The following is a 13,285-nucleotide window of genomic DNA, read 5'->3' as shown; positions in this document are numbered from 1 at the left end:
TGCAAGAACAGGTGGCTGAGATGCCAGTCTTTCAAGCTGTACCAGTTCAGCCAGCCACTTGTCAGCAGCCTATAGCTGGTTCTAATGGGCAGGGAAGCAACCTACAAGCTATGCAACAGGTCTTTCCACCACCTTCAGTACATCCTGGCTATTTTGGAGGTGGATCAGTATTCCAGAGCATGGCTTGTCATGCACTTGGAAATCAGTTTTACACGCTAGGAACAGTGTTTGGGGGTGCTCAAACGATGATGCCTAACCCCATGTATGGTGTCACGGGCATGCTACCAGGGTTCAAAGCACTCAGGGCCAATTTGGGATGCCACAGACAAATTTTGGTATGGCTGGAATTACAAATCAGCAGCCAAATATGGCATTTCCAGGTCAACTTAATTGCGGTCAGGGAACACAAATGAACCCTAACAATGTTCCCATGTTTCAGTCACTTCCATATAACAATTTAACGCCGCTGGAGAGGCCAACTCCGTACAAAGAAGGTGGCAAAGGTGTGACTTTCACGACCTTTATAGGGTTTGATGACAGGAAGAAGGCTCTCTCATTCCTCCAGCAGTTTGACAAGGCCTATGCAGGGGGAAACTTTACAGAGGCTTCAAAGGTCTGCAAGGCAGCCACTTTCTTGACAGGGAATGCGGGACAATGGTGGACAACTTTGTTGCTCCAAGGGCAAGCTCCGTCCACATGGATTTACTTCAAGCAGATTTTTGCAGCAGCATGGTTATCTGATGATTTTGAAGCAGATGTCGTGACAGAATGGCACCAGCTTAATGCTGCTACTTGCAAGAATCTGGATGATTACAATCGGAAGTTTTGGAAAGCTCTACTTCCAGTAACTTCCTATAGGTTTGTGCCATTGACAGAATAGATTGAAAAATACTGTTGTGGCCTACCTAAAGGATTGAGAAAGTACTGTACGGAGACAAAAGTCACTACTTTGACGTAGCTCATCGAGGTAGCAAACATTGGCAATGGTTTGCTCAAGGGAGAAGACTGTGAATTCAATACTGGCGTCAAGGAAGGATCAGCCAAGAAAAATTCAGCGAAGAAGCACGTTCCCAATGAGGCTCCAAAAGAGACTCAGGAGCCAGCCAACGCAGGGAAAGGCAAAGCTTCGGCTGAATCAGAAAAGGGACCAGCAAAGAAATGGAAAAGACGTTTTCCTCGCAAGTCTGAAGAGCAAAAGAAGGTCCTGAGGTCAGAGAACAAATGCTTCATCTGTGAGCAGCCTGGCCACATTGCTTACAACTGTCCTACAAAGAAAAGGCCAGCTGATTCTGAAGACAAGGAGGACAGGAAAGGAAAGAAGCCCATGGCTGGTCTAGTGCCAGATATGGTGGGCGACAAGCCAAATTCAGATGCAAGTGAGCTTTGCAGAGCATGGGGAAAGGTTAGGGATCAAACAGTGCTTATTTTCTTTGATTCAGGTGCCAAAGCCAACTTCATTTCCCCAGAATTGGCTTCAAAGTTGGGAATCAGACGTGAAGAGATGGGGTATACAGCAGAGGCAGGTTTGGCATGTCCTGGCCATACAGAGGCTGTGACACCCATCATTGGAAAGTTGCGCCTACATATCCAGTCCTATGTAGATGCTGAAGAATTTTACATCATGCCACTGGACGGATGTGATGTGTTGTTAGGTATTCCTTGGTTGTTTCGTGTACAGGGAATCATGGATGCCTACAACAAAAAGATCACTGTACAGAGCAGGGGAAAGACTCACATTTTGGATGTAAAGCTTAAAGGGGAGTCTATTCCCACTGTATCAGCTTCTGCTATTACTTCTGTAATGAAAAAGCATCTTTTTGGGTACTTGGTTTTTGCACGTGAAGTGTCAGATTGTGATGAATCAAATTTATCTGTGCTAGATAAAGAAAGGTCAATGTTCTTACAACAGTATAGTGACTGTTTTTCCGATTCATTACCGTCTCAATTACCGCCAGAGAGACCCGAGGACCATGCGATAGATTTGGTGCCAGGCAATAGCCCACCAAATAAGCCTCCATATAGGGTTAGTGCTGCTTAGCAGAAAGAGATAATGGGCCAAGTACAGAAGCTGTTAGAAAAGGGGCTGATTCAGCCCAGTTCATCTCCATTCTGTTCTCCAGTGTTGTTGGTGCAGAAAAAGGATGGCTCATGGCGTATGTGCATAGACTACCGTGCACTCAACAAGAATACCATCAAGAATAGGTTCCCTATACCTAGAATTGATGATATTATGGACAAATTAGAAGCAGCAGCTATGTTTAGCAGGATAGATCTAAAGAGTGGGTACCATCAGATCCGCATTAGATCAGAGGATGTGCACAAGACTGCTTTTAGAACAACGTTTGGCCTTTACGAATTTTTAGTGATGCCCTTTGGTCTCACAAATGCTCCTGCTACGTTCAATATGATGATGGACAGAATTTTCCGTCCACACCACCAGTTTGTTGGTACATTCTTTGATGACATGATAGTCTACTCAAAGAATGAAGAGGAGCATAGGCATCACTTGGCCACTGTGTTCAAAGAGCTAAGCAGTCATAGGTTGCTCATCAATGCAAAGAAAAGTGAATTTTTTCTGGAAGAGATCCACTTTCTGGGACACATTGTCTCAAAGGATGGTGTCAGAATGGATCCTGCAAAAGTTGAAGCGATCAAGTCATGGCCAGATTTGAAGACGGTGCATGATGTCCGAAGTTTCTTGGGACTATGCTCCTATTACAGAAGGTTTATCCGAAATTTCGCTGAGATTGCTTCACCTTTACATGCTCTTCAAAAGAAGGCAGTCACCTTTAGATGGACACAAAAAGAGATTTCAGCTTTTAATCTCTTAAAGGAAAAGATGACTTTAGATCCAGTCATTGTGTTGCCAGATCTTAGGAAGTCATTTGTGGTCCAGTGTGATGCCTGTGGTAGTAGCATTGGTGCAGTGCTAATGCAAGATGGCAGGGTAGTAGCCTATGAGAGCTGAATTTTGCAAGGGCCAGAGATGACCATGCAGGTCTATGAGAAAGAGTTACTGGCTGTGATTCATGCGCTCTTAAGTTGGAAACACTACCTGCCAGGTGTGGATTTCGTTGTCCAAACGGACCATCAGACACAGACAAAGTTATCTGAGAAGCATATGCGATGGGCAAATATCTTGTCCATGTTCCATTTTCAGATTGTCCATGTGGAAGGCAAGAAGAACGTTGTGGCTGATGCCTTGTCAAGGAAGCCACAAATTTCAGCTGTGTCAATTCCTTATCATCATGAACTTGATGATATGAGAGAACAGTATGCAAATGATGAAGATTTTGCAAGGGTCTTCGAGCAGCTAATGGATGGACAACGTCATGAACACTATCTTCTCAAAGACGGGTTCATGATGATGCATGGCAGATTGTGTGTCACAAAGCCATTGCGGCGCAAAGTTATGGAAGAGAGTCATGTCCCACCGTATGCAGGGCATCGTGGTATTGATGCTACAGTTAAAGCGGTTGAGACATTCTTCTATTGGCCTACATTGAGAAGGGATGTGGATGCCTTTGTGCGAGAATGCCTAATTTGCCAGAAGGTCAAGTTTGACAGGCAAAAGGCACCAGGGTTATTGCAACCACTACCTATTCCAGACAAACCATGGGAAAGTATTGCTATGGATTTTATCTTTGATCTTCCGAGAACGCAGACAGGAAACGATGGTATCTGGACCATTATTTGCAGATTCAGCAAACAGGCTCATTTTATTCCTGTCAGGAAGAAGATAAAGCCAGATCAGATGGCACGCTTGTTTATGAGCAATATTTTCAAGTATCATGGCATGCCACAGTCGATTGTTAGCGACCGTGATCCACGCATGACAAGTTTGTTCTGGAGAGGCTTGTTTGAGAATATGGGCACCATGCTCAAATTCTCTTCGTCATTTCATCCTCAAACAGATGGACAGTCAGAAGAGGCAAATTCTACTGTCCTAGATCTGCTGAAGTGCTATGTGTCAGAGCATAAAGGAAAGTGGGAGCAGTATTTGCCATTGGTGGAGTATGCATACAATAATACAGTGCATTCATCAACTGGCAAGGCACTCTTTGAGATAGTTGAAGGTGGCAAGAACGTTCCTCCCATACTGCACACAAAGGACAAGATATTTGAAGCAGATAAGTATGTTCAGGACATGGATGAAATGTACAAGAAGGTCAAAGTGGCCTTAGAGAAGACTCAGGCAAAGCAAAAGAAAGCAGCTGATCGTCACCGTCGTGAAGTGGTATATTCACTTGGTGATTGGGTGCTTTTACGCTTTGAAAAGGCAAGGTTAAAGAAGATGAAGGGCAAGGAAAGACTGTTTCCAAAGCTCAGCATGCGTTACTATGGGCCTTTTCAAGTATGCGACATAATCAGTGATGTTGCATATAGGCTGAAATTGCCTGACAATTGGAAGATTCACAATGCATTTCATGTGAGTCTTCTCAGACCCTATGTGGGTGATGTGCCAGAAGATATGCCAGTTGAAGATCAGCCGGAAGTCGAGGAACTTGACGAGATCTTGATCCCCGAACAGATTTTGGCACACAAAGAAAGAAAAGTGAAAGGCAAGGTTGCTAGGCGTTACTTGGTAAAGTTCAGAAACTATCCACCAATGGATGCTAAGTGGATGGAAGAAGGTGAACTTGCAGAGTCACCAACTGTGTTATCACTTTACCTTGAAGCCTTCGATTTGCAACCTACCTTGACCCCTTGAGTTTCAAAGCTACATGGATTGTCAGTGTGACAATGGCTTCTGAAACAAATGATGTACAAGGTATTTAAAGTGAGCTCAAATGAAATACCTGTTACATAAATGTTAGAGCTGTATAGATTGACAGTTTGGCAATTGCTCTTATGGAATGTCCAAAAGTTTGGTTAGTGCTATAGAAGTGAGTATTTCTTGTCAGTTTGTCAAGGATACAGTAATTGCTTCTATTAAAGAGTACATGTGTAACTGCATTCTTAAACTGTCGGTTTGGGTATGCTCGAAAGTGTTACGGGATCCAACGTGTACTATAAGACAGTGGCAAAATGTGCAGCTACCATTTTGTCATTGGAAAGTTAGTGACTCAAAGCAATGGCACAGTGCGAAGCTACCACTATGTCATTGGGACAAGTTTCACACGCAGGCAATACATGAGTCGACGAGGTGTTGAATACACCAGGGTTGACAATGAGCATGTATGTGTCGTACATGTGTCGACAGGTGTTGAATACATCAGTGTTGACCGTGAGCATGTACGACATAGATGCAAACGAGGACGTTTGAGATTTCAAGAGGGGGGTATGTCACCAGCGTGTGACTACTATCTATCCTTTTTGTTGATTTCTTTCTTATTATCTATTTACTTTCACTTTTTGGAAACACCCCTCGGGAAATCTAACTGCCTTGCATTGCATAGCTAGTGTGGAACTATCCAGAGGGAGTCCAGGCATGAGGGCAAGAGAGCACTAAGGTTGGATAAAGACTATGGTTAGACAAAGTGGGGTCATTGACTAGCCAAAGTGGAATCCTTTGCTACAGAGGCTACATTTCAGTTCTGGATGTGGCCGCAGTGTACAAAGAGGGTCGGATGACCTAGAAAGATACAATGGCAGCATCTCCTAAAATTTAGGGAACTGCTATTTTGGGACCTGAAAATGTGTTTGCGTCATTACTTCTGGAATGACAAGGGGAACATTTTCTTACTCTGCCGTGAAGTCAACTGGGCAACCGGTTGGGAGATTTTTAAGCGGCAACCCCGAAACGGGAAAATGCTTATAAATGTGCCAAGTGGCACCTTCTGGTGCACTTGCCTCATGCAACAAGAGTTGGCGCTGAATTTAGGAGGGAGAGAGCCTCATTTTCAGTTTTGTCACAGGTTAAGAGCTATGGAGTGCTTGCTTTCCCTCTTATGCACAGTGCGGTGCGAGGAGTGATGCCCTGCACGCTACGCACTGCCCTCTCTCTCCCCTATGGCAGTATGTTATGCCCCACTAGTGGGCTTTTCATTTGACCAATGTACAGTTGTGTGGGTTCATGCGCGATTGCCGAGGCAAGAGCCTCTTGCACAGGTACTGGATTAGCTAGCGGCTAATCCCCCGCAGGTACAGGTGAATTCGGAGAGGTTTCACGCCAGAAATCTCGTCCGATTCAAAGGGCAAGTAGCCCTATAGGTGCGGGAGCTCGAGGACTTGCTACGGATGCGACCGGCACGCGAAACGGAGCCCGAAACAGTAAATTACAGCCTGCTGTGTATTTTTGCAGGTTTAGGGTTTTGGCCCTAAACGGACCCTAATACCCCGAGGAGGTTCGGGGACGCAAGGGGATTGCTGTACAGGCGATCTGGCGCATTTCCAGGGCTGAAAACAGAGAATTCAGCGTGCTGCAGATTCTCGCCAGATTTTGCAAAGTGCCCGTATGCGTCGGGAAAGTCAGTCAATGCGTGGGAATACTGACTGTGAAGGGTCCTAGTACAGTCATGCTGCCGAAATCAGGCCGGAACAGTGGAAATTCAGCCAAGTTTGTGCGGGGCAGCTTGTAGGGATCCACAACGTTTATTCCCTCTTTTGAACAATAAAGAAATACCGAAAGGGGCGCCTAAGTTAGGGGCCAATCTGGTGTCGGTCTTCTCATACAGGTGCATTCTAGCATCTGTATCCCATTCCCCTCTCTTGTGTCATTATAGCACAGGTAGAATAGACGACTAATAATGGGTGAAAGCTAAATCAAGGTTTAAAGTAAAGTCTACTGCCCTTTTTGGATTGAACATGCCGGTTTCAGCTCGCAAGGGGGAACTTGTCCAACGTCGCGGCATTCACGACCGAGTACTCAACTAGGGTCGGATATATGTGCCACTAAGTAAGCCCATCTTGATATCGATGATGATCCGTTGGAAGCTTCATATTGCTGATGATTCGAATAAGAAGTTGGTTGTTTAGTACTGTAACTTTTCCAAGAATATTCATGTTGAGACTTTTGCTGCTTGCACGAAGATACTTTGTGTCTAGTTGTCTTTGAGAAACCATGCTTTGGGTGAGAAAATTTCGGTTCCGAAGGTCTATGTTTGAGTGGTTCTTTTTGGTCGACCACTGAAGCGGCGGAAGAAGATGCATGTATTGTCCGAGAAGCTGTTGGGTGACTCTGAGAAGAGGTTTGCATTTGCATTTGATCAAAGCGAGTGTGAATCAATGCGAGGCTTGATGAAATTGCTGTTATCTCCTTTTTGAAAACTCCTATCGGATCTTCGGTATATATTGTCGTCGCCATCTTGTCTCCATCGCCGATTATGTAGCAATAGCTATTGGGAGAAGAGAGTGTGCTAACCATTGTTGCGCTCTGCTTGTTTGGAAACCAGGCACCAAGGAGGTATCGAAACCATATTGTGGGCTAAGGGTGGTAATCTCCCAAATCAGGGGTATGATGGGGGCTCGAAGCTGAAATCCCACACTGCCCACGATTTTTGGCTGCCCATGATTGCCCTTTTTTTAAAAACCGTGTTGGTAAATATGCCGGAGGTCCCAAAATTTGTGTTCATTGGTTGTTTATGCGCTAGGCAGTTTGCTTGATTTAAAAATTTTTATGTCATCAAGTGGCCCAAGTGGGGAAAAACTCCGGTCACCAATGTGAAGTGTGCAATAGGCACATGCGAAAGAATGTCACCCGCGAAAAGGCCCAACGAAATTAATCAAACCAGCGTACGAATTCTAGAGGGGTGCAAACAGACACATGGAGAGGTGCGAAGCTTGAAGGGGGGTGCGCCCCTTCACCAAGGGGTGCCAGCAGAGATGCAGAGGCAGAGCGTGAGGAAGCAACTTAGAGTGCCTGTCCACACTTGCGTAAAACCTCCAGCAGCCATGCCTATGCGATTCCCCAGTAAGAGGTGCACAGTGCGCACCATCTCTGTGTGTGAGTTTCTGTTTCGGGAGTGGGTGAGGTTTACATGCACCTGTTAGATATTGTCTTGAGACGCCTTTCTTCTTCCTCCGCGAAAGAATGTCACCCGCGAAAAGGCCCAGCGAAATTAATCCAACCAGCGTACGAATTCTAGAGGGGTGCAAACAGACACATGGAGAGGTGCGAAGCTTGAAGGGGGGTGCGTCCCTTCACCAAGGGGTGCCAGCAGAGATGTAGAGGCAGAGCGTGAGGAAGCAACTTAGAGTGCCTGTCCACACCAGCGTAAAACCTCCAGTAGCCATGCCTATGCGATTCCCCAGTAAGAGGTGCATAGTGCGCACCATCTCTGTGTGTGAGTTTCTGTTTTGGGAGCGGGTGAGGTTTACATGCACCTATAAAATATTGTCCTGAGACGCCTTTCTTCTTCCTCCATTAAACTCCAAGAAGGGGAGGGGGTGAAGAGGGTAGCGGCGAGGGTGAAAGGCTCAAAACCCCCAAGTCCCGGGAAAAGATTTTCTATGATACCACTGTAAGGATTCTAGATACTAATCCTTTATTAAGTACTTTAAACGCATGATTAAGACTTAAGAAACTGACTTAGAAGACTCTGTGTTGATTGATTCATATGACTTGTTGAAACTGAGTACAATAGGCTCCTTATATAGGAGACGAAGAGGCACAAATGAAAAGACACGTCTCCTGGTGAAGAGACACGACCTGATGTAAAGACATCCTTTCGGCGTAGAGCTGCAACCATTGGGCGAAGAGTCGCACCCGTAGAGGGAAGGGGTGTGACCAGTCGTCGAAGGAGTGTCTTTTGGCGAAGAGGCACGTTTGTTGGGCGAAGGGGTGTGACCATCCAAGCGCAGGGGTCCTCCTTGGCATTGCTCTTCGCGTATGTGCAACTAGGAGTAGATGTATTGCTGTTAACATAGTCACAATCGTAACACAGCTCGGTACCAGTACCTCACTTTGAAAAGGAGGGATGTCACATGCACATCTAACCCTATGTGCATGTGGACAAGCTATCCCAGATCTAGGGTTCAGGTCAGCCTAGGAAGTGTTCTAGCCTGTGAGCAGGCCGTGCATGTCCAGACACTTAGTGGTTGCATATCCTCTGATTGCACACATCATATTCATTAGCATGGCATTTAGTACCCATCATGAGCATTTTACAAAGCATAGAACCCTTTTTGCCAAAATACACATTTTTCACTTATTTATTAATAAGTGATTTTTGTTGGAAAAGTAGGTAGGGCAAATTGCTAAGGGAATATAAAAGAAACCTAGCGCTAGTAGTAGAAGGCAGAAGAGACTGAAGAAGTTCCAGCAACTTACAGTCTTCTCTCCTTAGCAAGACCGACAAAAGACAGCCTAGCGTTTTCAGCCAACATCAGCAGCTAGCGTTTTTGGAGCAGCTCCTCTAGCGTTTTCTGCTACAGATCAGCCTGACGTTTTCAATTTGCAAATCAAGCCTAGCATTTGCAGATTCCGGCGCCAGATCAGCCAAGCACATCAGCGTTTTCAGTTTTCAGCACTTATCCATTGCAGGTTTAGCCCCTAGCCTCGCAGATCTCACCTACACGTAGCAGATCCTCACCGTACCGTCGAGTCAGCCAGCGTTTACAGTTTCAGCCCGCTGTTTTCAGATTTCAGCACCTGCGTTTTCAGCTTATTGTTGTCGAGTCGTCGCCATCGCCATCTTCTTCGACATAGTGTCAGCTTTTAGCAGAAAGTCAGCAGTTTGCAGTTTTCAGCATTTCAGCCCTAGCGTTTTCAGTTTTCAGCCCGTCCTCGTCGTCGTCATCATTGTTGTCGACATCGTCGGCAAGTCCATTGCATCTAGACCATTGTACCATATTTGTGCAATCTATAGCATAGACCTCTCTCGCCATAGAGAGGGGGGCCTTAGGAGGAGGGTTTGAGAACCGTCTGGTGTCGTATTCCTCTCTCTCTCTCTCTCTCTTTCTCTCTCTCTCTCTCTCTCTCTCTCTCACAGTCTCAGCCCCTTCATTCACAGTAGCATTCACTTTGTTTGTGATCATTGCATTCTCTCTCTAAAGGATGGAAGGCTCTCCGTTTCGTAAGTAAAAGGAACCCTTGAGCACAGTTCGGAGCACTCATCTCGAGCGATATCAACATTCACTTCCGTTGCACCTTACACGCTTGCAGATCTTCCCCGCTCTCTTCACTCACATAACCATCTGTTAGTACCATTCTCTTCTCTCTCAAATCTATAGCACATCTCTCTCATGAAGTAAAAGGAACCTTGCACTGAGCACTAAAACTAAGTTATCACCATAAGTCACTTCCGCTACATCACCAAGAAACTATCGAAGGGCCATAAGAAGAACAACCCTTAGCCATTGCAGGTTTAGCCCCTAGCCTCGCAGATCTCACCTACACGTAGCAGATCCTCGCCGTACCGTCGAGTCAGCCAGCGTTTACAGTTTCAGCCCGCTGTTTTCAGATTTCAGCACCTGCGTTTTCAGCTTATTGTCGTCGAGTCGTCGCCATCGCCATCTTCTTCGACATAGTGTCAGCTTTTAGCAGAAAGTCAGCAGTTTGCAGTTTTCAGCATTTCAGCCCTAGCGTTTTCAGTTTTCAGCCCGTCCTCGTCGTCGTCATCATTGTTGTCGACATCGTCGGCAAGTCCATTGCATCTAGACCATTGTACCATATTTGTGCAATCTATAGCATAGACCTCTCTCGCCATAGAGAGGGGGGCCTTAGGAGGAGGGTTTGAGAACCGTCTGGTGTCGTATTCTTCTCTCTCTCTCTCTCTCTCTCTCTCTCTCTCAGCCCCTCCATTCACAGTAGCATTCACTTTGTTTGTGATCATTGCATTCTCTCTCTAAAGGATAGAAGGCTCTCCGTTTCGTAAGTAAAAGGAACCCTTGAGCACAGTTCGGAGCACTCATCTCGAGCGATATCAACATTCACTTCCGCTGCACCTTACACGCTTGCAGATCTTCCCCGCTCTCTTCACTCACATAACCATCTGTTAGTACCATTCTCTTCTCTCTCAAATCTATTGCACATCTCTCTCATGAAGTAAAAGGAACTCTCTCATGAAGTAAAAGGAACCTTGCACTGAGCACTAAAACTAAGCTATCACCATAAGTCACTTCCGCTACATCACCAAGAAACTATCGAAGGGCCATAGGAAGAACAACCCCCCCCCCCCTTCCCATCTTATTTTTGAATAAGTCTCTTGGGATTGTTGCTACAGCCTTAAAAAGTTCTCTACTTATTCTCTTCTCTCTCATTTTCAGTTAGATATTAACTTATTTGTACTTTATGTTTTAGATATGCGCCTTTTGATTGAATTTTTTCACTAGCCCTACATTGGAGGACGATTGGTTTGTTAAAAGTGGTGTCAGGATTTATGTTAAATTTATCTAGATTTAAGGTAGAATCAGAAAACATGTATTTGTATGCTTGTTTAAGGTGACTGTATGATGGGAGGTGTCATTGATTCTTGACCATATGTCACTCTTTCATGCGTTATTAACTGATTTTAATGCGCACTCCTGGCTCCAGCCAGGAGCTGGAAGCAGATCACATAGGGTTGCTTCTCATGGCGGCTGAGGGCTATGACCCACGGGTGGCACCTCGTGTGTACGAAAAGCTTGGAGAGATGACCAAGGCCCCTGAGATACTCCAATATGTGACCACGCATCCATCTGGCAAGAAACGAGGTGAAAGACTCAAGAAGACTGGGACTATGGAGGAAGCATTGAGAATCTATGACGAAAGGACTCGAGGGACAGCAATTGAGGGATTTTTACATGCATTTTGAAGCATGTGAAACCATGCATAAAATGGAAGAAAGCCATGCTGGCGACCAGTCGATACTCAAGATCATTCTCAGTTCCAGACAGGTAAACAAACGTCAATTTCTTTTTGCTGCGTTGCCAGGGTGGGGTTCTCCTTCAAAAAAACACTGCCATATATAGAAGCGTTCATTCCAAAGGTAATGGAATATGGGGGACATGCTGAATTTGCAAGTAAAACATCATGGACTGTCATCACTGTAAATCCAGCAAAACCACGTATAGAAACATGTCTTAATGTTGGCTTTGTCGCTCCCTTGACCCTTTGCCCGTTTGTACAGTGCCAAAAAGTTCGCTTCTCAATACCAAGTTTTACTTTCTCTGTCATCTCTTCTCCATTTGGTTTTGTGTACCATCGTTTACTTTGTCTTGTGCAAGAAATTGACAGATTTCTGAACCTTTGGTGCGTATGCTTGCCACAAAGAGGCGTGGTAACTAGAGAGTTTCAACATGCTGGTGCATAAGCTTGCTAGAAAGATGCGTAGGTCATTTGTAAAGCGGTCAGATTTTACCTTCCAGTATGTTTTACATTCTTCAAAACATAATTGGTTAGGGTTTTGGCAGGAGCACCACATTTCAGAAAACTTATGTTTTTAGGGGGCCTTATATCTTGTAGTTAATCGAAACAGGAAAACATATCAGCAATAAGTTCAAGTCTGTTTTCTTGTAGGTCCCGATAGAGTGCTTCCTTGGATTTATGCATTGATGGCCCTTAATATGCTTCCTCAGGCTTTTAGGGTGGACCCTTGTGAGAATGCCCGAAGTCCTATGAATGTCGAAGATGGGTCTCTTCCCCTAAAAAAGGAATGATGGCTAAGGTTTTGCATGATACCTCCCGCTAATCAGGGCTGAGACTCTCTCTCTTGAACCTGTTTGATATGACAAATATCTCTGTTGAGCAATCGTGCAGTAGTACTTGCTTTTTGGTGTAGGTTTCCTAATATCATAGATACTTCCTATTTCATAGATCGGTCATTCTATACAAAAATTTCTACTTACGGTCACTGTGAGAAACGATACAACCGGGATTGATGCCAAAGTCTAACGATACAACCTGGATATATGCCAAAGTCCATGGTATTTGCTGGGATTGAGAATGTGAGCATTGTCTAGGGTGTGGTTTATATGAAGTTCTAAGCAAAAATACAAAGAGGTCTTTATGTTGCAGCCTGCCGCTGTTTATGCAATCAAATACTTTTTGACATGGAGAGATGAACTTTATTAAATTGTCCAGTCTGGGTTGAGTTTATGGGCCTACCTTCTTTCCTGACCTTGTATGAAGGAAATGACAGCTTCTGCAGAGAGCACTATTTTGGCCTCCACCATTAATACCCCTGACAGGAATAAGTTTGTGGCATACTGAAATTCTTATATACTTTCAAGCATCAAAGGAAGTACTTATATTACATGGTTGAAGGAAACTCGAAAGGAGAAAAGAGTAAGGAAAGAAGGTAAAGCAAAGATTGGAGGAGCAGAGACTATGGGATAACTAACAAGCTGTCTGCCTTTGCAGACTACGGTGCTGCCTCTCGATGAGAGAGAGAGAGAGAGAGAGAGAGAGAGAGAGAGAGAGAGA

General features: G+C 44.9%; 1 protein-coding gene across 1 annotated transcript in view; it reads left to right on the top strand.

Annotated features, from left to right (window-relative positions):
* The window catches only part of LOC147444333 (Peptidase family M48 family protein), a 61,695-nt gene extending 49,659 nt beyond the window's left edge, over window positions 1-12,036 (top strand). Inside the window, exon 4 of the mRNA XM_086526981.1 lies at window positions 11,417-12,036. Within this exon, the coding sequence (XP_086383107.1) occupies window positions 11,417-11,675 (259 nt within the window). The 3' untranslated portion in view covers window positions 11,676-12,036. The remainder of the gene's footprint in view (window positions 1-11,416) is intronic.
* Window positions 12,037-13,285: the final 1,249 nt, after the last annotated feature.

This window comes from Adiantum capillus-veneris, chromosome 13 (genome assembly GCF_014529385.1).
Source record: "Adiantum capillus-veneris isolate H3 chromosome 13, ASM1452938v2, whole genome shotgun sequence".
In the NCBI taxonomy this organism is placed as follows: Eukaryota; Viridiplantae; Streptophyta; class Polypodiopsida; order Polypodiales; family Pteridaceae; genus Adiantum; species Adiantum capillus-veneris.
This window is presented reverse-complemented; position numbering and strand designations above follow the sequence as displayed.